The sequence below is a fragment of the Rhinopithecus roxellana genome, chromosome 4, assembly GCF_007565055.1.
Source record: "Rhinopithecus roxellana isolate Shanxi Qingling chromosome 4, ASM756505v1, whole genome shotgun sequence".
Lineage (NCBI taxonomy): Eukaryota > Metazoa > Chordata > Mammalia > Primates > Cercopithecidae > Rhinopithecus > Rhinopithecus roxellana.
In genome coordinates, this window is record NC_044552.1 from 58,911,887 (window position 1) to 58,939,341 (window position 27,455).

Here is a 27,455-nt window from a genome sequence, read left to right on the forward strand (position 1 = left end):
CTCAGACTGAATTATTTATTGCTTTTTGCAACCACTGAATAATATCTGAATAATATTCTTGCTCCATATAGTTACCTTCAAAGTACGAAAAAAATAGAATATTTTAGATTTGGCTTTTTCAAAAACAAAACCAGAAAGTGTATTTATTTTCAACTGAAAACTCACAATCCAATAAGTATTTATTAAATGCATCTCATATTTAGGACAACTTGGAAATCTAAGGTAATAAAAACAGTCCCAACCTTCTGTCTAAATGTTGGTCCTCAATTGAAATCTTTTTCTATTGGTAAGTGGTTTTCAGAAGAAGAAGGATGCTAATCAGTCTCCTATGTGTTGTTCTTTTTATACAGAATAAAGCCTCATGTTTGTGTCCCAGAGCCTACCACCAAGTCTAACATATAGCATCCATAAGCTCAACTCCTAGAGGTTTGACTTCTCCTCATTCCATAAGGAGTAATCAATTCTGGGCAGTCACTAGTGGGACCAATGGGCTCAGTTTGCCCAGGACTGAAGGCTTGAGAGAGTCCTTGGTAAACGAGGGCAGCTGGTCACTGAAGCAGACACCCCTCCTCTCATTACCAAGTTCTTCTTTCAGACATGAGGATACTTACATTACATACAGTGAAACCTGGTCATCAATCACATTGTAAATTCAAAGACTTCACTGTAATATGAATATTCTACATGTTCATATTATTACTACACACCAATGGTAACATTTACCATTTTTGCTAGTTTACAAGATGTACATTTTTCTCGGTCTTGTACCTCAAGCTATTCCTGGTGGAGACAAACTCTGACAGATTTTAGGTACCTACAACCCCTTCCCCTACCCACTATCTAAGATTCTTCCTGAGACAGCAAAGTAGGGTTGCCCCAAGATTTCCTTGTTAAAGTAGGGTGAGACTCATGCACTAGCTCACATCTACTACTTCTTAACTTTCACTATCCCAAATAAGGACTAGAGTTTGGGTTCTAGTACTCGCCCCCAGCACCAGGACTGTATGCATGCTTTAGAGGGACAGGCACACCACATTCACATTTCACTATCCTAAGAGAAGCACCAGTAGGACACCTTATGGAAAGACTCACAGCTGGTGGTCTTCATAGGACCATCTGGGGCACAAATCTCAGCTCTACCACTTATGCTGTGATCTTACGGCAGTTGGCGAATGTCTCTGATTCTCAGTACCCTCATCTGTGAAAGGGGGTAAAATCCTACCTGTAAAGTTGGGAATAAAGATCTGAAATTATACCAAAACATAAGACACCCAAGGGCCTGAAATATACAGTAAAACCTTAAGTTGGTGCACATTTGTTAAAACACACACACACACACACACACACACACACACATGCACAGGCTTCTGAACATCAAGTCTCTATTCACAGACAAAAAGCAATTCTTCCCATCAGAAACATTTCCTTTATATGGGAACATACTCTTTATTCAATAAGAAACTAATGTTTTATCATTGGATTTGAATAAATTTTCTCCTCCCAAGCAACCTGATTGAGAGTACACCATTGCAGCATATATTTTATTATCATCATTATTATTTTTCACAACATTTAATATCATGTTTCCTTCTCTCACATAGAATATTACCCAATAGAAGTCTCCAAAAGGGGCCATAGCACATTCATAACAAAGATAGAAAAGACAAATTTCAACATCTGCTTTCCAATATGATGATTCAACTAGAACAAAGCTGAACTTCTCAACCATGAAACTGAAAAAATGAAAATCAGCCCATGCGTACATCACGGCCAGCCATGATCATTAACACCTCCATGAAATGAGGGGAGAAGAGAGAAACAACTGCTTCTTCTCACCAAACTTCTACATAACTTTAAATTACTTTTTTAAAATTTCCTAAAAGGCATTCTGCTGCCTCATGAACATTTGAGTGTCTTCTCAAGGCCATCCCCGGGCAGGCAGGCGGCGCCTGTGAACTGGAAAACATTCGGGAAACAGCAGCCCTCTTCAGCTCCATGTACAGGAAACTTTCTGATTTTCAGTCTTGGCTCAGGTCAGAAGAAAAAGGGGAAAGGTTACATTCCCGGAAAAAAAAATGCAGCCTATTTGAGGGCATGTCTGACTCTCAGTCCATGCACTAGTCCTCTTGACTCGTAGAATTTTCGATGCCCTGAAACCATGATCCCTCCGCCTCCATGGTCCTCTGAGTGTAGTTATTATGTCTGCAAACCAGTAATGTCACAAGTCAAAGGATCTGGGGCTTCCCAGGGAACTACCATGTCTGAGTATATTCTGATTTGAGAAACCTGTGTCAAGTCTTCTCAGCACTCGTCTTCTAATTTTTGGAGCCAATGCCTGGGTTCCAGCATCCAGGTCACAGTAGCTGGAAATCATGCTGGAAGGGCAAAAAGCCAGCATCCCAGAATGGACTGTCTCTGCAGCTCTGGCACATTCTCCACACACTGCCGCACCACTCAAATGTCCTATAAAATATTAAAACCAATCACCTGGACATGGCCGATTTATCTGTACAAAAAGGCTTTATAAAAATACTCCCTGCACTTTAAAAAAGAACAAAATAAAGATGCATGTAAACATCGCCTCTAAGTCACCAGCAGAACCCTTGAGACTTGTCATCTCATCTTTCGAACGTTCTGAAGTTCTGCTTGTCCGCTTCTCTTGGAGGTATCAATCTGTTTTTCTCTTATTGATAGAGTTCACAGTCTGAGGCCGCCTTTGCGTATGAGCTTGTGGTTTCATTGGCAGAAATAGTATTATCAGGAGACTTATGATGTGCAAATAAAAGTACATGGACCTGGGAATAAAAATACACAAAAATTATATTTCAAATAAGGATGTAGATGGGAAACATCACCTAATTACATCACCTACAGTATGGCAAGTGAGAGCACTGTTTTTGGCAGTAGGAGACCTGTCTGTGCTCAGGCTTCCCTTGATTTGCTCCACAGATAACTCCCTTTGGTAGGTGAGTGGGTCACGGATAGACTGAAACCACAAAACTGGGCAGGGCAAACCAACTGGCTCATCTGTGGATATACATGGTACCATCCCATTGACATAACAGGCCAACCAACAGAATTAACCCGACAGCCAGACACCTGCAATATTCAAAGTCTAAGGACTCCCAAGACCAAATTCAAACCCAGTATTGTCATATGACACTTAATGACATTTCAGCCAATGATGGACCACATTAATGATGATGGCCCCATAAGATTATAATAGAACTGAAAAATTCCTATCACCTAGTGACGTCGTAGCCATTGCAACGTCATAGGCAACGCATTGCTCACGTGTTTGTGGTGATGCTGGTGTAAACAATACTACACTACCGGTTGAATAAAAGTCTAGCACATACTATCACATAAAATACATAGTACTTGATAATGACAATGAATGATTATTAACTGGTTTATATATTTACAATACTATACTTTCCCTTGTTATTTTGGAGTATACTCCTTCTACTTATTAAGAAATAAAGTTAACTGTAAAACAGCCTCAGGCAGGTTCTTCAGGAGGGATTCCAGAGGCACTGTTATCACAGGAGATGACAGCTCCATACGTGTTATTGCCTCTGAAGACCTCCCACAATGGGACAAGATGTGGAGGTGGACCACAATGATACTGATGATCCTGATCTTATGCAGCCTAGGCTGATGTGTGTTTATGTCTTAATTTTTTTTTAACAGAAAAGGTTCCAAAAGTAGAAAACAAAATAGAAAATAGCTTACAAAAAACATAAAGAAAAATGTTTGTATACCTGTACCATGTTTGCTGTTGTTGTTGTTTCGTTTTTTTGTTTGTTTGTTTTTGAGATGGAGTTTTGCTCTTGTTGCCCACGTTGGAGTGCAATAGCATGATCTCAGCTCACCACAATCTCCAACTCCCAGGTTCAAATGATTCTCCTGCCTCAGCCTCCCAAGTAGCTGGGACTACATGCGCCACCACGCCCGGTCAATTTTGTATTCTTAGTAGAGACAGGGTTTCTCCATGTTGGTCAGGCTGGTCTCAAACTCCCAACCTCAGGTGATGCACCTACCTCGGCCTCCCAAACTGCTAGGATTGCAGGCATGAGCCACCATGCCCGGCCACCATGTTTGTTTTAACCAAGGTGTTTTATTACAAAAGAGTCCGTTTTTAAAACATTTAAAGTTTATAAAGTTAAAAAAGTGACAGTAAGCTAAGGTTACTTTATTATTGAGGAAAAGTTTTCTTAATAAATTTAGTACAGACTAAGTGTATGGTGTTTCTAAAGTCTACAGTAGTGCACAGTGATGTCCTAGGCCTTCAGACTCACTCACTGACTCACCCAGAGCAACTTCCAGTCCTGCAAGCTCCATTCATGGTAATACAGGTGTACCCTTTTTTATCTTTGCCAGATTTTTACTGTACCTTCTCTATGTTTAGATACACAGATACTTACCATTGTGTTTAAATTGCCTACAGTATTCAGTACGGTAACATACTGCACCAGTTTGCAGTCTATGAACAATAGGCTATCCCATATAGCCTCAGTGTATAGTAGACTATACTATCTAGGTTTGTGCAAGTACACTCTATGCTGTTCAAACAACAATTAAATTGCCTGACGACGCATTTCGCAGAACATATCCCTGTTGGTAAGCAACATATGACTGTATCCTATTCCCTAAACACAATGCAACTAACACTTTAACCCATTGCTCTACTCAACTATAAAAGGTTCTTCTTTTGTGTCTTATGAGCTAGAAGAATCCCGATTTTGAAAATCCAGTCCATAACCCTAAAAATAACTGTCATCTAAATTAATAAAAAAACAAGTTTTGCTTTTGATGTTTGTGGATTTCTATTGCAAAGCGTAGTACTCAGCAGTATGCACAACGTAGATATGCAATAAATATCGGGCATATCAATACATGCAAGTAATTAGAAACAGCTGCATTGGCACAACTGTTCTAGATCCATTTGGAAAGGTTCAACTTATATTTTCCCTAATGCTTTTTGAAGAAAGGAAAATAACGCTGGGGAAGGAGGAAAGCACAATTGATTTATGCATCATTCCCCAACTTCTGTGATTATAAGGTCAGACACATTAGAATCAGAAAACTCACATATGCCCCTAAACTTCTCCATCCTTTAGCAGGAGGAATGCCTCCTCGACAATATTTACAGAATAGTGAAGAGCTCGAACAGAAGCGAACATACATGCATTCATTTATTCTTTCAATAAGCATTTACTGCTTAGGATATGCAAAACAATAAACTGGATCTACAAAAAGGCACCAGCCTCCACCCCTTCCCATGTGGGAATGGAAACAAGACAAGTACATGATTAACAGCTGTTTGACCAGGGAAGGGGTAAGCAGCCACAGCAAGTGACCATCTAATTTACTGTCTAAACCAAGACATTACTGAGAGTGGAAAAAGTGCTCCACAGATAAACACGGTGGTTTAACAGGTATAGACTGGGATTCTCACAGGCACACCTTAGACACAGATAACTCCAGCTTTCAAAATCTGCACATCCAAAATATGTTATACTTTGTTCTTGAGCTTTGCCTTAATCTTTCCTATGTGGCCAAATCTACACTGGGACAATTATGTTAGGTAAAATCCAGCTACTTTGAGCACCAAGTGGAAAACACCTAGTGAGGTTGAGTAACCTCTTCTGACATTTCGTATTTCTCTAAAATTTGAAGGAATATTTCATCTTTCTATTATGGAAAGACTAAACTAACATTTATTGATCATGTCAGGTACTGACCTAAGGATCCAGATATAAAGATGAATTAGGCAGGGTTCCTGCTCTCAAGGAGTTTGCCATCTATGAAAGTTTCTATGCAAATTCTAATGTTCCGGCCAGGTGCAGTGGCTCAGGCCTGTAATCCCAGCACTTTGGGAGGCCAAGGTGGGTAGAATGCTTGAGTCCAAGAGTTTGAGAACAGCCTGGGCAACATGGCAAAACTCCATCTCTACAAAAATAAAAAAAAATTAGGTGGGTGTGGTGGCACGTGCCTGTAATCCCAGCTACTCAGGAGGCTGAGGCGGGAGGCTGAGGTGGGAGGATCACCTGAACCAGGAGGCAGAGGCGGGAGCAAGCTGAGATCGCAATCACGCCACTGCACTGCAGCCTTGGCAACAGAGGAGAACCCCAACTCACAAAACAAAAAGAGAAACAAATTCTAACGTTATTACCCACTGAATTTAAGAAAGAGTTATCCAAGTAAAGACAAAATGATGTATGTGAATTTGCTTTTCAAAATGATTTCATAGAAAGGTTCTTTCATAATATATTTGAGTATTCACTTGGGCTCATTTACTACTTAAAGAAGTTAGACTGAGCACTCTAAGGCTAAGATCTGAAGCCACTCTCGACTGAACACTGACTAGACCTAACAATGAAGTACAAGTGAAATTTCAACGTTAAGCAATGAGGATCTACTGAGAAAAGGGTTTGCAAACATCTGTGGTTTACTGTTGGCTACTGAATTTAGCCAAAGGGGAGGAACAGATCTGGAACACAACCAGGCCTGCCTTCACTAAAAAACTATGCAATTTTCTTTCTTGTCCAAATTCAGGGATTTTCTTAAAAGATTATGAAAACACTGCTTGAGGTGTAATCAATCTGGAATAGCCGCTGGCAACATGTGGCTGTTAAAATTCTAATTAATTAAAATTCAATAAAATTGAAAATTCAGTTCCTCCGTCCAACTAGCTGCATTTCAAATGCTCACTGGCCACACATGTTGGGTGGCCAGCATCTCAGACGGCACAGATGTAGAGTATTTCTGTCATCATAGAAACTTCTTCTTTTTTTTTTTTTTTTTGAGATGGAGTCTTACTCTGTCGCTCAGGTTGGAGTGCAGTGGTGTGATCTCAGCTCACTGCAATTTCCACCTGCTGGGATCAAGCAATTCTCCTGCCTCAGCCTCCTGAGTAGATGGGACTACAGGCACATGCCAACATGCCTGGCTAATTTTTTGTATAATTAGTAGAGACAAGATTTCACCATGCTGGCCAGGCTGGTCTCAAACTCCTGACCTCATGATCCGCCTGCCTTGGCCTCCCAAAGTGCTGGGATTACACTTTGGGATGAGCCACCATGCCCAGCCATCATAGAAATTTCTATTGGACAGAGCTGATCTAGACAGGAAACTTAAATTATATAAATAACTAGAAACCAGAAAATACACTAGGCTGGATCATTTAAAATAGGCCTACTTGACCCAAAAAATGTCAACTCCTGTTTCATTCTAAACAAAGATGTTTAAAAAAATATATTCTGGGTTGTTTTTAAAAATAAGTGAAAAGTAACTTAAAAGCAATAAAAAAAAAAATAAGTGAAAAGCTACTTGATAATTTAATTCTGCCCCTTGAGTTCCTGCCAAGCCCAGGAATTGTTGTTTTAGTTGGTTAAATGCAATATTATCACTAACAAATCACTTATTATGATCCCCAAGCAGTAGTTTGCATCCAAAATAACTTCTCCTAAAGAAATTTTTAGTAACTCCACTACTGATATTGCTATTAAGGGAACGCTGAGTCTGAAACTCGGGTTTAACATTTAGCTGCTGTGTAAATTTTGTTACTCACCTTCTCTGAGCCTCCACTTCCTCATGTGATAAACAGGGACACTGATACCTACCCCCTGCTCTCCTCAGCTCAGCTCACCTCCCTCCACCTTGGATTCTATGTTCTGCCCACATTCACGTTTCCCTGGTCTTCAGTGCATGGAGCGTCATGTACACTATGGGAGGCTACATGACGGGGCTTTTCCAGGCTGTTTCCAAGTCTGCAGCACTGCCCACAATGCTCACACACACTGAGCCTGCTTCACTCCCACTGCACAACCTCCAGGACTGAGCTCAAAAAGATGTCCCCAATGCCTAGGCTGAGGCAGATTCCTGTTACATACTCTCTTAAAACTCTCTACCATTCGCTAAAAGTATGATCTCAGCATGTATTTATACATTTGTCAATTACTACCTGTCTTTTCCATCAAGCTATCACCCCAGTGAGAGCAGAAATGATTTCTATATTTTGCTTTCCACTCTAGCCCCAGATTCCAGCACAATGCCTAGCACACTACAGGTATTACATGATACTGAGTGGAATACAGGCACTTCTGCTATAACATGATCAATATATTCCTTAAAAATCTCTTATGAGGCAATATCAGGGGCTTAGAATACCAGGGCTTACAGGAAAAAAAAAAAAAATCATGTTAGAAGTACGTAACTCAAAACCTAGGAGGACTCTGTAACAAAAACAGAGCTCTAAGGGAAACAATTTGGACAGCCCCTGCAGACAGCTCAATGGTGCCAAAGGCTGCTTCTGGGCATGTTAAACATGCAGAAGACAAAAGGGCAAATGTTGGCTTGAGGGCACTGACAAATGGGAATGAAATTGGAGCTGGAAGCACATGGGGCGGCCCTAGGTGGGCACAAGGAGGCAGAAGCAGTCAGAATGCCAGCTTGGGGGTGTGCCTCTCTGGGGAGGGAGTCCCAGTGAAGGGGGCTCGTGTTTGAGGTGTCATCAATCTGGAATAGCTGCTGGCAACACGTGACTGTTAAAATTCTAATTAATTACAATTCAATAAAATTGAAAATTCGGTTCCTCTGTGCCACTAGCTGCATTTCAAATGCTCAATGGCCACATATGTTGGGTTTCTCAGTTCCATTTTCTTCATCTAGGACTGAAATGACTCCTACCTCTCTAGCAGCTGAACTGAGGGCTTCTTTTTGACTGAAGCTTATAATCCTCTTCCCACTCTTCTGACACCCCTTTGCATAGAAAAATTTGGGTATAAACCAGTACAGCTTCCATGTTATATTGACATAAGTTCTTATCACCTAACTAGAAGTACAAAAGCATATATTGTAACAACATGGACGTCATTGATCAGTGTTGTATGGTTCCCTCAACCTTCTCTTTCTATAGCTTCAAATAAATCATCCCACTTATAGATACTTTTATACATACTGAGTAGTAAAAAATTCTTCAATCCCTTCATGACCCCTCCATCGGCTATAGGGAATTCCCAACTTAAGAAGAAGGTGTGTTTGCACTGTTTATTTCTAAGTCATCTTTTTTTTTTTTTCTTTTTTTTCTGAGATGGAGTCTCGCTGTCTCCCAGGGTTGGAGTGCAGTGGCGCGATCTCGGCTCACTACAAGCTCCGCCTCCCGGGTTCACACCATTCTCCTGCCTCAGCTTCCCGAGTAGCTGGGACTACAGGTGCCTGCCACCACGCCCGGCTAATTTTTCATATTTTTAGTAGAGATGGGGTTTCACCGTGTTAGCCTGGATGGTCTCGATCTCCTGACCTCGTGATCCGCCCGCCTCAGCCTCCCAAAGTGCTGGGATTATAGGCATGAGCCACCATACCCGGCCTCTAAGTCACCTTTTAAAAAGTGATACAATGTTCCAAAGTTAACCTAAAAAGCCCGTGCAACTCATTAAATCATGCAAGGTAGCATTTATTAGGTACAGATTATACGCCAGATACTGGCCTGAGCCCTCTGCACATTTACCTCATTAATTCTAATACCAGCACTAATGATGGTGCTCTCAGGTGAATTCTCTTCTCAGCCTCATTTTCCAGTTGAGAAAATACAGGTAAAAGAGGTTAACAACTTGCCAAAGGTCACACACCATCAGTTCACAAGAGCATGTGCTCAACCACTTCACAACCGTGGAGAAACACAACTCATTACACATAACTGTGCAAGAATAAAAGTCAGTAATTAGAGGTTTGCAGTTCACCTGGAGCACAGGTGTTTGACTACAAGGGTTGGTCTGTGGTGCTAGCCTCCTCCTCCTCCAGCCTCAATTCCACATACGCCCCTCCAACACATGCAACTGGCCGCATAAATCCCCCACCAGCCTCACCATGGAGCCCCTCTGCACACTGCTCGATCAGACAATGCCAGCCTCAGCTGCTTCCCCAGTCCTGCCTCCATTTCTGTCTTACTCTCAGACACCTCATAGTCCCCAATACAGCCTACCTCCCATCCCCCAGGAGAAAGAGCTAAGGGCAGCAGATTCACCCTCTAAGTTTTTTACCAGGGTCCATCCCTTCAAAATATACTGCCATGAGAGGGCCCCTGAGTGACATTCTGAATGGCTTAAGGCATTTCTGTCAACAGTGCTCTTATGTATTGGAATTTATGCACTGGCGTCTCCAGGACAGCCATTTCCTTTTAAAGCTTCTATGGACATTTCCCACATTGAAGCCCCCGTTAGAAATGTTTAGGACTGCTTCATTCAATGTACTGCCTCCTAAGTCAAACACAGTGAAAATAGAATTGTTTACTAGATGGCAACTGAGAACAATGGAAACTTACTTGTATAAGCTGATGGTCGGTTCAACTGCCAACATCACGAAGGGCGCTACCGTGTAAGAGACAGCCAGCTGAGTGACGGCCCAGGTGCCTGCATCATACACAGCCTTGAGAGCTCTTGAAGAAAGGAAGTAATGTCTGTAGTTGTTCCTGACCTGCAAGCCAACACAGGCAATTGCAGTGAGGAGGGGTTAAAAAACAAATGACAACTTCTATTCTGTGCATGCAGGTAGTATGCCACAGGAACACAGGCTACAGAAGACAACCAACATCTGAGTTGTATTCTCAACTACAAATACCGTTAGGACTCCTTTTTTTTTTTTTTTTTTTTTTAAGACAGAGTCTTACTCTGTCACCCAGGCTGAAGTGCAATGATACAATCATAGCTAACTGCAGCTTCAAACTCCTGGGCTCAAATGATCCTCCCACCTCAGCCTCCCATGTAGCTGAGACTACAGGCACATGCCACCATGCCCAGCTAATTAAAAAAAAAAAATTTGCAGAGATGTGGGTCTCGCTTTGCTGCCTAGGCTGGTCTTGAACGCCTGGGCTCAAGCAATCCTCCCGCCTCAGTCTCCCAAAGTGCTGGGATTACAGGCGTGAGCCACTGTGCCTGGCCAACTTTTCTTATTAAAATAATAATAATAATAATACATGTTCACTACAGAAAAATGGTCAAACAACTAAGCAAACAAAAAAAATTTTCTTTCTCTTTTAACACCTCCCAAAGGAAAGCATCAATTAAAAACTTGGCGCAGAGCCATCCAAGCTTTTTCTATTCATATGCATCCATGTTAATATTCTTACTGGCACCAATATAATTTCTAGCTCATTTTTTCATTTAGTAATATATCATACACTTTTTTCCATGTCAGTAAATATTAATCTCTAATATAATTTTAAGTTAATCTGAAAGAGTTAGCTTGTCTTCCCATCCCATTTTGCTATTATAAACAATTCTGTGATGCATATCCTTGTAAATAAAGCTCTGCCCTGTTTCCTAGTTACTTCCTTCAGGTAATGATAACACAAATAATATTACTATTACTAATAATACAAGCAGCTACCATTTACTGAGTGCTTACTCTGTGTGCCAAGCCTGTGTTAACACTTTGCATGGCTCATCTCTGGTTGATTCTCCCATCAAGCCTATTATGTTAGCATCATAATTCTCATTTTACAGATAAAGAAACTGAGACTTAGGTAAAGAGACAATTTTTTGAAATGGAAAATGCTAGGTCAAAGGATACACTCATTTGTAGGTCTTTTGACACATGTGACTAGACCTGCCTCTAGAAAGACCCCCAGTTTCCAGATTCAGGTCAAAGGCAAAGACGGAGACAATGGCTGGGCGATAGGCAGGTCAGCCTCAAAGCAGAAGACGCATCAGTGCTCAAGGCTGCCTCTCAGCCCTAAGTTCCTCAGGACAGAGACCAGGGTCCATCCATCGAGCAATGCTGCACATCAGGTATGAGATTTTACTGGGTAACTTCTAGGGCCCAAAGACACCTCATGACTGTTGAGTTCAATCTCCTTCTAGACAAAATAAAAACACTGTTCTATCAACTTTCTCCTCTCTATCCCCTACATAATTTGTTTGCGAATAGTGTTTCCAGGCCATCCAAAAGAAAAGCTCTACACAAATCTGAACCTTTATGCCAGTTGACACCATAGAGTAAAAGACACCTGAGGGAATAATACTCTGGATATATTAGCAAACAGAATTCTGAGTTTTATTTCTTAATTTGGCCTGACCACTTGTTCTTTTCTTTTATAATCTAAATAGTTACATGAACAGGAGAGAAGAAAATGTCTCCCCTGTTTTCTATGTACAAATATGTATAATATGCACTTAATTTTAAAAGTATACTAGCCAGCATGAACAGTAATTCACTTTGTTCATATATATATATATATTCCAGCACACCTGTGTCTGACTAAAACAAGAGATCCTCAGGGGAGGGACTCTTGTCTTGTTCACTGCAGTAGCCCAGCACCTAAATCACTGACTAGCACATAGTAGGGCTCCTGAAACCTTCACAGGATAAAATGAATTAAAGGGTGAGTGGATAGCTATGTGGGGGCTCCTGAATTCACATCCAAAATATGGCTCAAACAATGTCAATAAAAACTCTTGGCATCAGAAATAAGGAAGGCCACAATCACAATCAAAGATTAAAATAAAATTAAATACAAAACTCCTGTATTTGGCAATGAAAGCACTGAATCACAATTACTTCTATGCATGCTCATCTTCTTCTTGGAGGAAAGTTTCATTCTTTATTATCGTGCTATACAACAAGCAAATTGCAAAACAATCTAGAGAAACTACAGGCTCCTGAAAAAACCTAGAGAAGCAAATTTACAAAATTCACGAACACAAACTAAGCTAACTGCGTTGGGCATGTGAACACATGAGGTTAGATTAATCTCCGACAGACTCACTTCCTGTGGGCGCTATCTCATTGACTGCTCAAGAGACTTTGTGAGTTATTTCTAGGCTCAGAGTAATGAAATGAGAAATTAAGGAAAGTATAAGCAAATTGAAGTCCTATGGTGCCTACATTAATTAATCATCATCATCATCTGTACTTAGTAGACTGTATATGTTCACAGACTTTAACAATTAAAAATGTTTTCATCTCTTAGGGTACTAAACATTGTCCCTACAATTCCTTTTGTTTCACAAACTACGAACATAAAATGGTTAACCATTTTTGTAATGACTCCAGGTTCCTACATATTCAAGTATTTCTCTAATGGGAAGACTCTTGCATACTGTTTGATTTTTCGAAACATCGCTCCCATGTTCACATCCCACCCCCAACCCTACTAGGACCCAACAAATAACAAACATGCAGGCATCAGATTGCTGAGGGGAAAGACCCTAGGCCTAAAGGATGCTTACCGCTCTAGCTGCTAATGTGACAAGAATTCCAGTTAAGAAGGTAAAATAGTATCCGGGGTAGACACCATGCCACAAAGCGGACAGGATGAAGGTTAGCACCGTGGGGTACCATGGAACCCGTTCATAGCACACGCTGCGAAGACAGGAAGGAACAAGACATAGGTGAAACGTACCAGAAACTTCTAACTACAGCTGTTGTTTCTTGGATAAGACTATGCAGAAATCATTTGGTCCATTACTGATGGGATGCCTCCCTAACCGTCTTCAGGGACTTGCAGTGCAATCCAAGCAGCCTGGACTACGCTGATTTCCTTAAGCATTACTAGATAGGTAATTCACCTCTCAGCCTTTTGAAGAGATGTTATACATTTTTAACTTCCATAGACTAAATGATCTGGACCCATCACACTACATCTGTTACATCTGTTATAGGTCTGAGCGATCACTTTCCACCCAGCAGGAGTTCCTGCCTTACTGATGCTTACGCCACCAACGGCCTCATTTACTGGGGGTGCTTAGGTAAGTGCCATTATCAGTAACAATTTTGGAATCAGGGTCTTTAGAAATGAGTATCCTTATTTAGTAAAAACTAATTTACCTTTCCCACCAGGCTCCTACGCCATCTAATCTAATCAGCACCATCACCCTGTTCATCTCTTGGCAATGACTCCATTACAAAATCAGTATGTCGGTTATGTGACCTCTTCAGGTCTCCCAGTGTCTATCAGATTTCAATCCATGAATCTGCCTTAAAGAGTGATGTTGTGACAATCTAGCAAATGTCAGCAAATACCCTGAAGGTTTCTGGCTTTCTGATTGTTTATTTGAATAAAAAAAAAGTGATAGGGAATTTCCCCCCAAAACTGAGTCTATGAATTGCCAATGGCATTCTAAGGAAGCCACCACCTCATTTGCTAAATGAGAGGACCCAAATAAAAAATAAAATAGAAATTCAAACAGTTAACACCAACACAGCACTGTATGGGTGGTCAACAGCAACCAATTTAAACACTAACTAAGCATGATGGCTCCCTCTTCATAGGAAGAAAAACAATGCATTTGGAGAGAACATTGAACTGAGGACTGAGACCAGATTTGGACATTGGATGACGCAGCACACTGGGAGTACTCAGTATATAGAAATGGAAGTTTATGCTAAAATCATTTTCAAAATTAACTAATAGCAGTAATGTTGAGGCCAAAATTTCAAGATGACTATGTTCAGATCAATTGTCAGAAAACACTGCATGAGTTCACTTTGGAGGAATTACTACACACTCTGTCTCTTCTCTTACCCCAATGTTTTGACCCATGAAAGATGCTGCTTATCAAAACAGTGGAATCTCCTTTAAAGCTTAATATTTTTACATACTCCCTGTATTAATTATGATAGGCATATCACTAGGTAACAGAGCTTGCTGCTTCAAGGACGGCATATTATTATATCTGTAGTAAATAACGTTTTTAATTTTGAAACATGTAGGAAAACAAAAGGATAGGGAAATATCAACAAAAATATACATTTTAAAAGCATAAACATCTGGGATACCATAAAGTGTTTACTGCTAGGGGTGAACACTGCAGTCATCAGTAATTTGATGCAGGCATTAACCTTCCTTGACATCTGAGCAATAGACTCTCCCTCAAGGTAAGAGGCAGCACAGCAGAGAGGGCAAGAATCTAATTCTGGGCCGGGTGCAGTGGCTCCCGCCTGTAATCCCAGCACTTTGGGAGGCTGAGGCAAGTGGATCACCTGAGGTCAGGAGTTTGAGATCAGCCTAGCCCACATGGTGAAACCTCATCACTACTAAAAATACAAAAAATTTGGTAGGCTTGGTGGTGGTCACCTGTAATCCCAGCTACTCGGGAGGCTGAGGCAGGAGAATCGCTTGAACCCGGGAGGTAGAGGTTGCAGTGAGCCAAGAGCACACCATTGCACTCTAATTTGAGTGACAGAGTGAAACTCCTTCTCAAAAAAAAAAAAAAGAAGAAGAAGAAGAGGAAGAAGAGGAAGAAGGAGAAGGAGAAGGAGAAGAAGAAGAGGAGAGGAAGAAGAAGAAGAAGAAGAAGAAGAAGAAGAAGAAGAAGAAGAAGAAGAAGAAGAAGAAGAAGGAGGAGGAGGAGGAGGAGGAGGAGGAAGAGGAGGAGGAGGAGGAGGAGGAGGAGGAGAAGGAGGAGGAGGAGGAGGAAGAAGAAGAAGAAGAAGAATCAGCAGACCATTTGCACTTGTATCTATCCTTTAGCTGGGTGACTTTGGGCAAATGACATAACCTTTCTGGGTCTCACTTTTCCTCACTTGTAAAATGGGGGTAATGACTCACAACATCTCATGGGATTGATGGAGGATAAAACCAGGACCTGGTATACAGGAATGGCAGCATTCAGGGATATAAAATAAATATGCTACATTATGACCTTCTCAAATCACTGTATTTCTACTTCTTCATTTACGAGGCACAGATGTTAACACAAAACAAGAGTGTCAGATGACATTACCACAGGCAGACTCCCACTGTTCATCTACTGACTCCCCTCCAAACATATCCCAGCACCCTAAGTAATGAGGTCGTTTTTGTTTTTCTTACCGCTTTAGCCAAGTAGCTGTCTGAATATTCCAGTTTTCCAAGTACATTTTGAAACTTGTGGCAGTCTGGAAAGAAGAAAATAACACCTATCATTAACTTTAAAAATACCCCAAGTAATGGGAAGTTCTCCCCAGTTTCCCTGGCAGCAGGTTAGATACGGTATTTCAATAGTGACTACTCAGAGTCAAGAGCAAATCAGCTGTTCCAGCCTACACAGGACAATTTTCTGCTGTTTATAAGATCCACTTTGCAACTAAAACTTGGCTTGCAAGATCTCAATTTTTTTTCAAAATGTATTTTCAAATTACAGGAAAACTGAAGGAACGTTTTGTGGGTTTCCCTTCCACTCTGGTTAAAATTTTTTAAGCCATCTGAATTTTATAATTAAATATTCTAAAAAGGAATTTGCCCCAGGAAAAGTTTAATCATGGGAATTTGGTGCCTTTATGGAGACAGCTTAAATTTAATTGTCATCTTTTCACTGTGTAGCCCTCTAAAACTAGGTCAGTCTTATGCAGTTAACGCTATAGATAGCTACTCAGGTTCCAACGTTTCCAATTGTTTCTGGAATACTAAGAGATTTTATGCATGAAGGGATCACAATACAGGAAAGGAAATAAATATCACCCAACTGGCAGTGACGCAAGCAAATCAACTACTGAGAAGGGACATCCCCACGATAATCATTACCTGGGTTTTCTCTTTAGAAAAAAACAAAAAAAAAGGTCTTATCCAAGTCTAGTGATAAAAAGCATGATGCAGCTGGGCGTGGTGGCTCATGCCTGTAATCCCAGCACTTTGGGAAGCCGAGGTGGGCGGATCCCCTGCAGTCAGGAGTTCAAGACCAGCCTGGCCAACATGGCAAAACCCCATCTCTACTACAAATACAAAAATTAGCTGGGCATGGTGGCGGGCACCCGTAACCCCAACTACTCAGAACACTGAGGCAGGAGAATTGCTTGAACTTGGGAGGCAGAGGTTGCAGTGAGATGAGATCGCACCACCGCACTCCAGCCTGGGCGACAGAGCAAGATTCCATCTCAAAAATAAATAAATTAATTAATTAAATTAAATAAAAAGCATGATGCAAACATACCAGGATCAGAATTCCTAAAGAAGGTAGAAAGTCTAAGTGCCACTTTTTTCTGAAGTGTTTTCAACCATAAGAAAATCATATATAGGCCATACATTGGCCTAATGTGGTATGTCTGTAAGGGACAGAAGGAAGGAGGAAGGGAGAGAAAAGAGGGAGGAATGAAGATAGATGGAAAATAGATCTTTTTATTGTGAGTTTTTATTTCAAAACCTCAAGGAGTTTTATTTATCTATTTCTTCTATGGCTAATAAAATACTATAAGCCCAGCCTTGGAGTGTCTTAACTAATCAGACTTCCTTGTTTTTCTTTACCTCCTTATTCTATATCAAATGTATGATGACAATGTAAACTTTCTCCTTCTGGTTTTCTTTTACAAGAAATACATACTTAATGACTTAGCCCTTTACCCTGAAGACATGTCCACCGTGGAAGGATTCTGTTTTTTTGGCACATAGCTAGGGGGACTAGTAGGCAGCCGAAGGTCAAGGGGGACCACCCTAAAGGACATTTACCCAACAAAACTCTAAGGCAGCCAGTCCATGAGTTTTGAGGAAGAGAAGAATCTTAGTGAGAAAAAGGGGAAAGTCGTAACACACTTGAACTCTCTCTGACATCATCTATGTAAAAAAGAGAAGCTTACGGATCACCTATACTGCTTTTCCAAAACTGAGATAGGTCATTCTGAAAGCTGGACCTTGTCCACTTACATTGTGGCCCATCGTGACTGGGGACTGCTTCTTGCCTCACATGCAGCGACCAATAGTAAAAGCATTATTTGTTCATTCAGAACTGATGCTGGACCTTGGCCATGCCCTTTCAGCATCTGCCAAGGCTTTCCACCCACAGGAGACCCCAGATCCTCTAGGACTATACAAAAATAAATGTTTTGCCCACAGTGGGCCCTCAATTAATATCTGTTGAATCTGATTGACCTGAGTAACCAAATAGCATGATGAGTTTAAGTTGAACATATGATGTAATTTACTTAGATAACAGTGGCATGCTTCTATTTCTTTCTGCTTGTCTGCCTTTTGCAGTAGCGCTGCCTCAATGCTAAAAAAAAAAAAAAAAGAAAAGTAAAAATATAATCCTCCCTATAAATTCCACCATGTTTTGTAGTTAAAATGCAGATCACTTTCCCTCTAGAGGCCATCCACATGCAAAAAGCCTCAGGCAAAAGATGTTGGGGGTTTCCCCCATGCCTCCTTCTGGCCTACTTTCTACCCAATGTGGGTAGCAGTGGTCAGTTTCCATCTATCTCTGGCTTCTTGCTCTATACACACAATCCCTCCTGACCAAACTCTCCATTGGGCTCTGTCTGCCCTGTGGCAGGTGGAAAACCAAAACCAACAGCAAATATGAGTCACCTGGCTAGGAACCCAACGCTTCTGCATGTTGAGAATCACGCCCCTCCTCCCATTCAGCTAAAAGGGGGAAAGGGTCTGAGACTTGGCATTCCTGTGTACTCCAAGAGCTAGCAATGCAAAGAAAACCCAGGGTGATGTGGCCCCAAGGAGACCACCTCTGATAACGCCAGCAGACCAAAAATTGTGGTGCAAGAATGAAGACAGAGAGAAAAACCACACTATTCTAGTGGCCTAAAAGTTGTACATTATGACAATTCTTCTTAAAAGTGAATGCATTATAAATGCCTCCAAAGGAACTACACAGAACGTTTGCAATATTAAAATCAAAATACAGGAGCTTCCAGTCTGCATGCATCACTGAAATAGGTAGAAAGAGAAGAGAAAGAGATCACACATTGGGACCTTCTAGTTGAAAGAACAGGAATATAAACAACCAAAAGATTTCCTGGCTCTTTTTCAGATGTTTTTGTGTCATTCTCCCTTGAACCATTGAAACTGTCAAGAAAGTAGATAACTTAAAAAAAAAAAAAAAAAAAAGAGAGAGAGACAGAAAAAAACAATTCTGAGATTCAAAATGTCCAGGAGGCTGCTGAGCCTGGCAATCCCAAGAGCAGCTTTTCTTCAGACACATGGATGAAGCATTCTGGGGGTATCACACTCAAAGCAAACCATTTGCTTTCTTCACTATGGAAGTTGGACTTAAAAGCATCATACACTCACCTCAATTTTCCAGATGTTCAGGTTCGAAAGCAGATCCCAACAGAAATTCCCATTCTTATCCACTCCGCTGAACCCAAAGCCAGCTGCATTATTCACTGCATCAGCTATGGTTTTTAAAGTAACACATTAGGATATGGAACAAAAGTCACATTGTTGCTTTTAAAAGACACTAAATATCTGTCTAGCTTCAAGATAGAGAAACATACAGTAGTGTCCTTGGAAAAGGAACCCCAAAATATAAAGGATCTGCTAACATTCTGAAGCAGAAAAATATGTACTGGGTGTTTGGTAACCTTGATTTTTAGGCATTCATTCCCTTGCATTTAGGGAACACCTGCTAAGGTAAGAGGAAAGAAGCTAGATGTCCGTCGAATGCAAAAATGAGAATAAACAAGAAACGAAGAACCAAAATGAGTAAGTAAACAGGAGAATTTAGTGACCAACTTGACAGGAGGGGAGAAAAGAAAGGAGGTAAAAATAGATCTGAGTTCAAATACAAAGACCAGAAGAAACAGGGGACCCAGAAGAAGTCTCAGAGCTGTCACTAAAGACAGCAGGGCATTACCTAAGAGGCAGTGCTAAATCAGGAGGAGAAGGAGCTCCGCAAGAGCGATTGGAGCTCCTTTTGGATATGTTAAGCATGACCTGTCGGTAGTGTATCAGTTGAAGCTGACGAGATGGGGTTAAAAAAAGTTTAGGTCCCAAGACAAAGGACAGAGCTAGAGGTGTGACTCTGGGGCCAGCTGCAATGGAGGCCACGTGTGGACAAAATCATCCAAGCCAGCCACCCATAAAGTCCCTTTAAAAGCTCCTGTTTCCATCTTTATCTTACGTCACTGAACTATAAGAGAATGTCCTCCTGCTGGAAATATTTCATCTCCATTAAGTTCCTTAATGAACTCAACACACTTTTATTATGATGACCAAGAGGCTAATTGTCTCTTTCTGCTTATTTAAAAATCTGTTAGAATATTTTCTAAGAAAAAACTAAAATGAACTAATCAAAATAATTAAGAGATAGCCTATGAAATCTTTTTTTTTTTTTTTTTTTTTTGAGACAGAGTCTCGCTCTGCCACCCAGGCTGGGGTGCGGTGGCGCGATCTTGGCTCACTGCAAGCTCTGCCTCCCGGGTTCACTCCATTCTCCTGCTTCAGCCTCCCATGTAGCTGGGACTACAGGTGCCTGCCACCGCACCCAGCTAATTTTTTGTATTTTTAGTAGAGACGGGGTTTCACCGTGTTAGCCAGGATGGTCTCGATCTCCTGACCTCGTGATCCGCCCGTCTCGGCCTCCCAAAGTGCTGGGATTACAGGCATAAGCCACTGCGCCTGGCCAGCGCTGTGAAATCTTAGATCTGGAGATCTTAGAGAAATCTTTCTTTTTCTATAAAAGTCCAACTCTAGATGGCCTTCTGAAGAGCTGCCTTAAAGAAAAACAACCTGTCCTAAGTCAGGTTGGCAGAGATGATGATTTAACTCTGCTTCTCTTACACTTGGCTTCACTGTAAGATGATCTGGTTTCTTTTAGAAGGAAGCATGAAAGAGACCAAGTGCTTCTATGTGATTCTCCCCTGGCCAACTGGATGGGAACCCAGTGGAGAAAAAAAGACAAACAAAGTGAGGGTGTGCCTGTAAGAAACTGATGGTTTTAAACGTGTGGGAACTAATTCGTGAGTGACAGAGATCAACGACACTAAGGGCCTTGAGGTCTGTGTTGAGAACTAAAACCAGAGCCAGGCTGACCGTCACTGGGACCAGTATAACCACTTCTAAATTCCTTCTTCCATCTCCAGCCTCATTTCTGGCACAGCTGGTTAGACCTAAGAGAAGAGAATAATGAAACTATCTTTTCTCTCTCTCTCTCTCTTTCTCTCTCTCTCTCTCTCTCTGTGTGTGCTTTCAGTTCTTATTATCTTTCCAGGACTCTATATAATAATTTACAGGCAGTTCCTCATTTAATCTTCATAACAGTATTGAGACAGAAGGTTAAGAATGGGCTCCAGGGGGAAATTGGACAAGTTTCTACCTCCACTTGGCAGCATACTACATACATGGGCCTGGGAGAAGAATCATCTAACTTCTAGAAACCTATTCCCTTGAGCATAAAATGGATATAATAATGGTACTCATTTTAAAGGGCTGTTGAAAGGATTAAACAAAATTAAATATGTGTGCAATAGATAGCTCAGTGCTGGCCCAAGTTAACACTCAAGAAAGGTTAGCTCCTATTATTATTATTACGCTATTAAGGGGACTGAGGCTAGAGATATTAGGTAACCTTTAAGATCATGTAACCTCTGGGAGGCCGAAGCAGGCGGATCACCTGAGGTCAGCAGTTCGAGACCAGCCTGGCCAACATGGTGAAACCCCATCTCTACTAAAAATACAAAAATTAGCTGGGTGTAGTGGCGGGCACTTGTAATCCCAGCTACCCGGGAGGCTGAGGCAGGAGAATCGCTTGAACCCAGGACACGGAGGTTACAATGAGCCGAGATCACACCATTGTACTCCAGCTGGGCGACAAGAGCAAAACTCCATCAAAAACAAACAAACAAACAAAGAAACATGTAGTTTGTCAACAATGCCAGAATCTCAATCCTAGAACTCGATTCCACAACCTGAGTAGGTAAGAGCCACCCTGAAAGAGGAAAATGGTGAAAGGTTCCCAAGTACTGACTCTCAGAACCACACTGAGCCGATGTTGGAATCCCCACTCCACCTAGTGAGCCCACAGTCATTTATCCAAGCCTAGTTTTTGTCTCAGAGCAGTGACAGACTCTAAGTTCACCAGTCCAAAAGTGGTTTTACTTGTACTGTGCATGTCTCCAATCTATTATTACAGATAGATTAATTTGTATGCCCATCTGTTGGACTATGTGGTCCTCAGAAAACAGCCCAGACTAAAGTCTCACTAACTAGTACTAGCACTAAGTAGTAGGGGGAAAACAGCCAGGACCATATACTAAGTCCAAAAGAAATAGTTTGATTATTTGAATATAAACAGTATCTAGAGCTAGGCTGACACAGTGAAGCTCAGCAGAGATTCATCAAGAGGCCAGCTTTAAGGATTAAATTTATAATCATGTGTAATTAGTCCATCAATTATATGTAAATGGTGTTTAAAGAGAGCTGGAGAAAACAATTATTCGGTTAAGCAGTTTAAATATTCCCTGATACACTATTCATTGCTTCTTTATTCGTAAATAAGACTAAGGTTAATTTCCGACCAGCCCATGCAATCTAAACTGTAACAAACTTCAAATTGAGGCCATACAAATTAATGAAGTGTTTCTACTGAAGCTACCCCAAAAAAAATAAAGAAAAGGGAAGCATGGGGGGGAGAAAAAGAGCTTAGTCCACATAGAAAGTGCTCCACAGGAAGGGGTACCTCTCCACTGTACTCCAGATGTCCGGGGAACTCCCCAAAGGGTAGAAAGGTGCAGGTGCTCCCTGTTCCCATGACACTTCCCAGTCCAGGTCCCTCCTTGTCTCGGACTTTCCCTATGGAAAGGAATGGCCTTTCTTTCCTCCTGAGATCAGGAGCTGATTTAGTCCAGAAGCCAGCCCTTAAGCTCTGAGATACAGAAAATGGGAGCGGGAGGATAGGAAGAGAAAAGAGAAAAGGAAGGTGGGTGAGGCAGCAGAAGATAGTAGGAGGGAATTAGATACATTCTCTCTCTCTCTCTCTCAGTCCCCTACACACACACACAGTCATTCCGATTAGAGGAAATTAAAACTATTAATTATTTAGCCAGCAACAGTGGCTCACGCCTGTAATCCCAGCACTTTGGGAGGCTGATGCGGGTGAATCACCTGAGGTCAGGAGTTCGAGACCAGCCTGGCCAACACGGTGAAACCCCATCTTTACTAAAAATACAAAAATCAGCCGGGCGTGGTGGTGGGCACCTGTAATCCCAGCTACTTGGGAGGCTGAGGCAGGAGAATCGCTTGAACCCGGGAGGTGGAGGTTGCAGTGAGCTGAGACCGTACCATTGCACTCCAGCCTGGGTGACAAGAGCAAAACTCCATCTCAAAAAAAAAAAAAAAAAAAAAAAAAAAAAAAAAAAAAAAAAATTAACAGAGAAAAAATAAGCTCAATGTTCTAAGTAGGATTCCAACCGTAGCAGGTCGGAGGCCTACCTGCTACAGAAGTCATCCTTTGTAACTGCAGAACAAGAAATAAGATAAAAGACTACTGAACCTTCCCCAGTGACTAGTCCGTATTCATCCTTTTCTCTTTATTCCTCCCACTGGGACAGCGCTTGAAGAGTATTGCCTGGTAGTTGTATGTCTGTGTTCCCAACCATGCAACAATCCTGAGGGAGAGTCAATGTCCTACCTTTCGATTCCTCCTAGCACAGAATCTGGTACTCAACAGAAACTCCTTGAATTAAATGGAAAGTATACACAAACAAAATTTCCCTCATTGTAAATTTTACAAAAGCTCTAAGTCAGATCTCTCCGGCCAAATGTTACATAAATACAGCATTGGACTGAACTTACGCAGGAACATTTTGGCCCTTAAAAATAATTTGGACTGGGGGAGGAAGGAATAGGGAGTTACTTTTTACTGGGTACAGAGTTTCTGTTGGGGTGATGAAAAAGATCTAGAGATAGACGGTGGTGATAGTGGCATAGTATTGTGAATGAGCTTCATATCACTGAAGTGTACCCTCAAAAATGATTAAAATGGTAAATTTTACATGTATTTTGCCACAATGAAAAAAAAAAATTTTTTTTTTGAGTCAGAGTCTTGCTCCATCACCCAGACTGGAGTTCGGTGGCGTGATTTTGGCTTATAGCAACCTCCACCTCCCCGATTCAAGCTATTCTCATGCCTCAGCCTCCTGAGTAGCTGAGATTATAGTACCTGGGATTATTCCACTAATTTTTTGTATTTTTAATAGAGACGGGGTTTTGCCATGTTGGGCAGGCTGGTCTTGAACTCCTGGCCTGAAGTGATTTGCCAGCCTCAGCCTCCCAAAGTGCTGGGATAATAGTAATGAGCCATTACACCCAGCCAAAAAATAATAATTTTTTTAAAAAGTAATTTGGTACCTGCAAACTTTAATTGAAACTTAAAACTTGAAGGATGAACTGAGAGGGAAGAGGAACTCAAGCAATTAAGTGCTACTCCCTCATTCGTGAGATGTGGGCTGAACCCTTGGAAATCAAGTTTAACAATCTATTTTATTTAATAAGCCAAGTCACTGCTCTCTGATATCAAATGCAGGTCACCTGCAGCTAAGATGTCCAACTCCCATCCCTGAAAGCGTTCCAGTGTGATACAGACAGGGCTTCCATGCTTCATCAACACCCTTTCCCAGTCTCTAAGTACACTGACAGGTTTATAGCTCATGTTAGCAAAGCTTTATGCAACTGCAGTCTAAAATTGTTTGAAAGGAAAGAGATAAAAGCTTAATATGAACCAAGTTATCCCACAGGAAAAAAAAAAAAGTGTGATAAAACCAAATGAAGTTGAACTTTCTACCTAAAAACAAAAAATCACTTGAAGTCAGCTTCTTTCTAAGACATAAAAACCTAACCAACAGTTCCTTAAAGAAGTGTAACCTAAATTAGCATGTGTGTTGGTCAGATTAATTCAAGGTGCATCCTGTATTATATAAAACCCAGAAAATTTACAAGAAAACCAGATCATTCCAGAATTTCCCCTCAACTTTCCACTGCTTTACATGGCCAGCTTTGATTGGTAAAAGGAGAAGCTTCCAAGTTTTGACATCTGTTAATAACATTGGGTCTAAACAACGGCCAGGATGTTTTTCTCCTTGTCGTGGAGAACTGAGTTTATGGAGGGTGGGAGAGAGGAGTGCTATGTTGGAATTTTAAAACTGACCCTGGCTCAACTGCCTCCCATTACGTGGTGAGCTTCTTTGATAACTGATCCAAAATGTCGTTCTGGCTAAGCCATCCAAGGAGTAGCATTTTTCCCTCATTCATTTGCAGCTACTCCATCAAACTTACCTAAAGTCCATGCAAAGTAATACTTGGGCTTTGAGGCTTGCATGACAACATATAAGTAGCAGAGTCGAGCTGGAAAGCTTGCTTTATGGACAAACCAGTCATCCACAAGGCAGGTGACGGGAAAGGTCTTTGTGAGCGTCAAAAACAAAAGGAGAGACACCAAGGTGATGCCCAACTTGTGTATCACAGCTCCCTGAAAATGGGAAAAAATCAGTGTCACCATGCAGAAGGCTCAGGTGTGAAGAAAACAGCTTTGGCATGGGCCTGCTAAGGACAACATTGCTCCAACAGCTGCTTGGCATTATTCCCCAGAAGGAGTGGCAACAGGCATTCTTTCTCATGAGACAAATCTGACCATGGAGATTAGGTACTATATTTAGATACAGAACATGCCTCTGACACTTGAGGGTTGAATGTATCTAGACTGGAAGAAAATCTCCATCAGCATACTCAACGAACAAAATGCAAGTACTTATATTATCCAAAACACAAGAGAATGGATAACAGGATGGCAAGTTTCCATCAAGAAAAATGAAAAACATTTGCACTTTTGCCTTCTATTCCTGTGACCAGCAGAGCCCACGAAATGTCCTTGAGTCACCAGCAGAGAAGACAGAGGCTCAGGTATGAAGGATTCTGAGCAAGTAATTGAATACCTGGGCCAGCCAGGACATAGGCAGATAATGGGGAGCTCTAGACAGCCTTCCAGGATGGTTTAGATGTAGCCTACTCTGGGGTTAATTGTGTGCTGACTTTTTAAATTCGTCTGGACAGAGTGACTTTGCCCAGTTTTCCTGACATTTCAGGGAAAGTCCTTCAACATTCAACAGAACTCTAGTCTCCAACCTCATAAGAAAAAAAAAAAAGACTTTTATTGGTAATATGGGCATAGCAATAGCACCTCCCTCAGAGGGCACCTTGGGGTTTAAGTGAATGAGTGTTTGCAAGGTCCTGTGAACAGTGCCTGGATCCCAGTTAAGTGCTTAGCATGCCCAGCCACAATTACAGCTATACCACTGATAGGCACCGCACATGGATCCCAGCCCTTTCCCAGCTGTATGTCTTGAACTAAAACGCAACCTCACCACTTCACCTTATCTGTGCACAGAAATGCAAGTGTTTCCTTGGAGAGTGGCAGAAAGACTCTCTGATGACATAATTTTATAAATAAAAGCACAAGAAGCATGAAAACACTAAGGTGACAGATACTTCTAGAAACACGGTCACTTTGGTGTCTCTCACAGCCATGGTGACTTCACTCCTAGATCGTTTTGGTAAAGCAGATGAACTTGAGATACTTGACCAGTCGTAAGTGCTAAGAACTGAATGATGTCAAAAATCTCTAAAAACTCATACCTAATTAATAAATCCCTTACATTTTAAAATACTTAACTCATATTCTTTGCCAAGGCTTCAGCACTTTCAAAATATTTAACTCAAATTATCCTTATTTCCTTCCTTTCCCAATTTTCACCACTCCTTTCATTAATTACAAATGTCCCTTAAATAAAGGATACTTGATCTGAATAAATTCAGCATATTTGTAAAGTTCAGTGAGTTATCCTAATATTGACTAATTTGAGATGGATAAAACTCAGGTTAAATTTTAAAATATTATTTCAAAAAGTCAACTTAAATTCTCTCAAGGTCAATATAAGCAAGCTTTGGGCATGCCAAGGTAAAACTGGTTTCTCTTGCAATAAGTGGGCTCTACAAGAAAAACACATTGATTCCAGTTCCGTGGTCCCCTCCACCTTCTATGACATATTATCTTTTGGCTATACTTGAATTTCAACTCATAAAGGCAAAACACCCATAGTATTCAAACATGTTAACTCCACAGTGCTGGGCATATTGTATGCACTAAATATTGACTGATGAACTTATTGCTTTCATTTTCCTAGCCGATGAACTTCTCAGTAAAATAAACACCCATTGCTCCAACATAGAACTGCTGCAAATAAGTAACTACACTGGTATTTTAAATAAATGAGAAAAGTTATTGGCCAAGCTTTCTGGTAAACTGTTTCGCTTCTTAATTAGAACCATTATTAGACAGAGTCAATCCTGGTAGCAAAACCCTACTCTCTAGACACTAAAAACTTACTGTGGGAGAAGGTTCTGGCAAACTGTGGAAACCTTTTTGTTTCCGGTTCACCTCCAGCAACTTCATGTGTATATGCTTCCCCTCAATGAAGGCTACGTAGTCCTTGAAATTGTTACAAGGACCAGCTATGACACTCATGAAATTGAGAAGGTAACTTAAGTATTCCAGAAAAGAGGGTTTCACTCTGTGAAAATAAAGTAAATAAATTGAAAAGTCTTCGGTCTTTGCTTTTTCTTCAGAATCTATAAATAAGCAAACACAAACGTTATCTCTGTAGATTCGATATATGACATGACCTTTCCTTGTTTTGTTTCTATAAAGTCAGCCGAGGAGAAATCTTGTGGAAAGGAAAGGTTAAAGAAGCAG

The 27,455-nt window shown here is 41.1% G+C and overlaps 1 protein-coding gene across 2 annotated transcripts in view; it reads right to left on the reverse strand.

Moving 5' to 3' along the window:
• Positions 1–1,426: 1,426 nt before the first annotated feature.
• The window catches only part of MBOAT1 (membrane bound O-acyltransferase domain containing 1), a 112,541-nt gene continuing 86,512 nt past the window's right edge, over positions 1,427–27,455 (reverse strand). For both annotated transcript variants that reach the window (XM_010354102.2, XM_030928062.1), the window contains exons 7-13: positions 27,090–27,273; positions 24,983–25,175; positions 19,001–19,104; positions 15,818–15,882; positions 13,233–13,365; positions 10,328–10,479; positions 1,427–2,795 (exon numbers count right to left, since the gene is read on the reverse strand). In XM_010354102.2, coding sequence (XP_010352404.1) covers positions 2,669–2,795; positions 10,328–10,479; positions 13,233–13,365; positions 15,818–15,882; positions 19,001–19,104; positions 24,983–25,175; positions 27,090–27,273 — 958 coding nt within the window. In that variant the 3' untranslated portion in view covers positions 1,427–2,668. The remainder of the gene's footprint in view (positions 2,796–10,327; positions 10,480–13,232; positions 13,366–15,817; positions 15,883–19,000; positions 19,105–24,982; positions 25,176–27,089; positions 27,274–27,455) is intronic.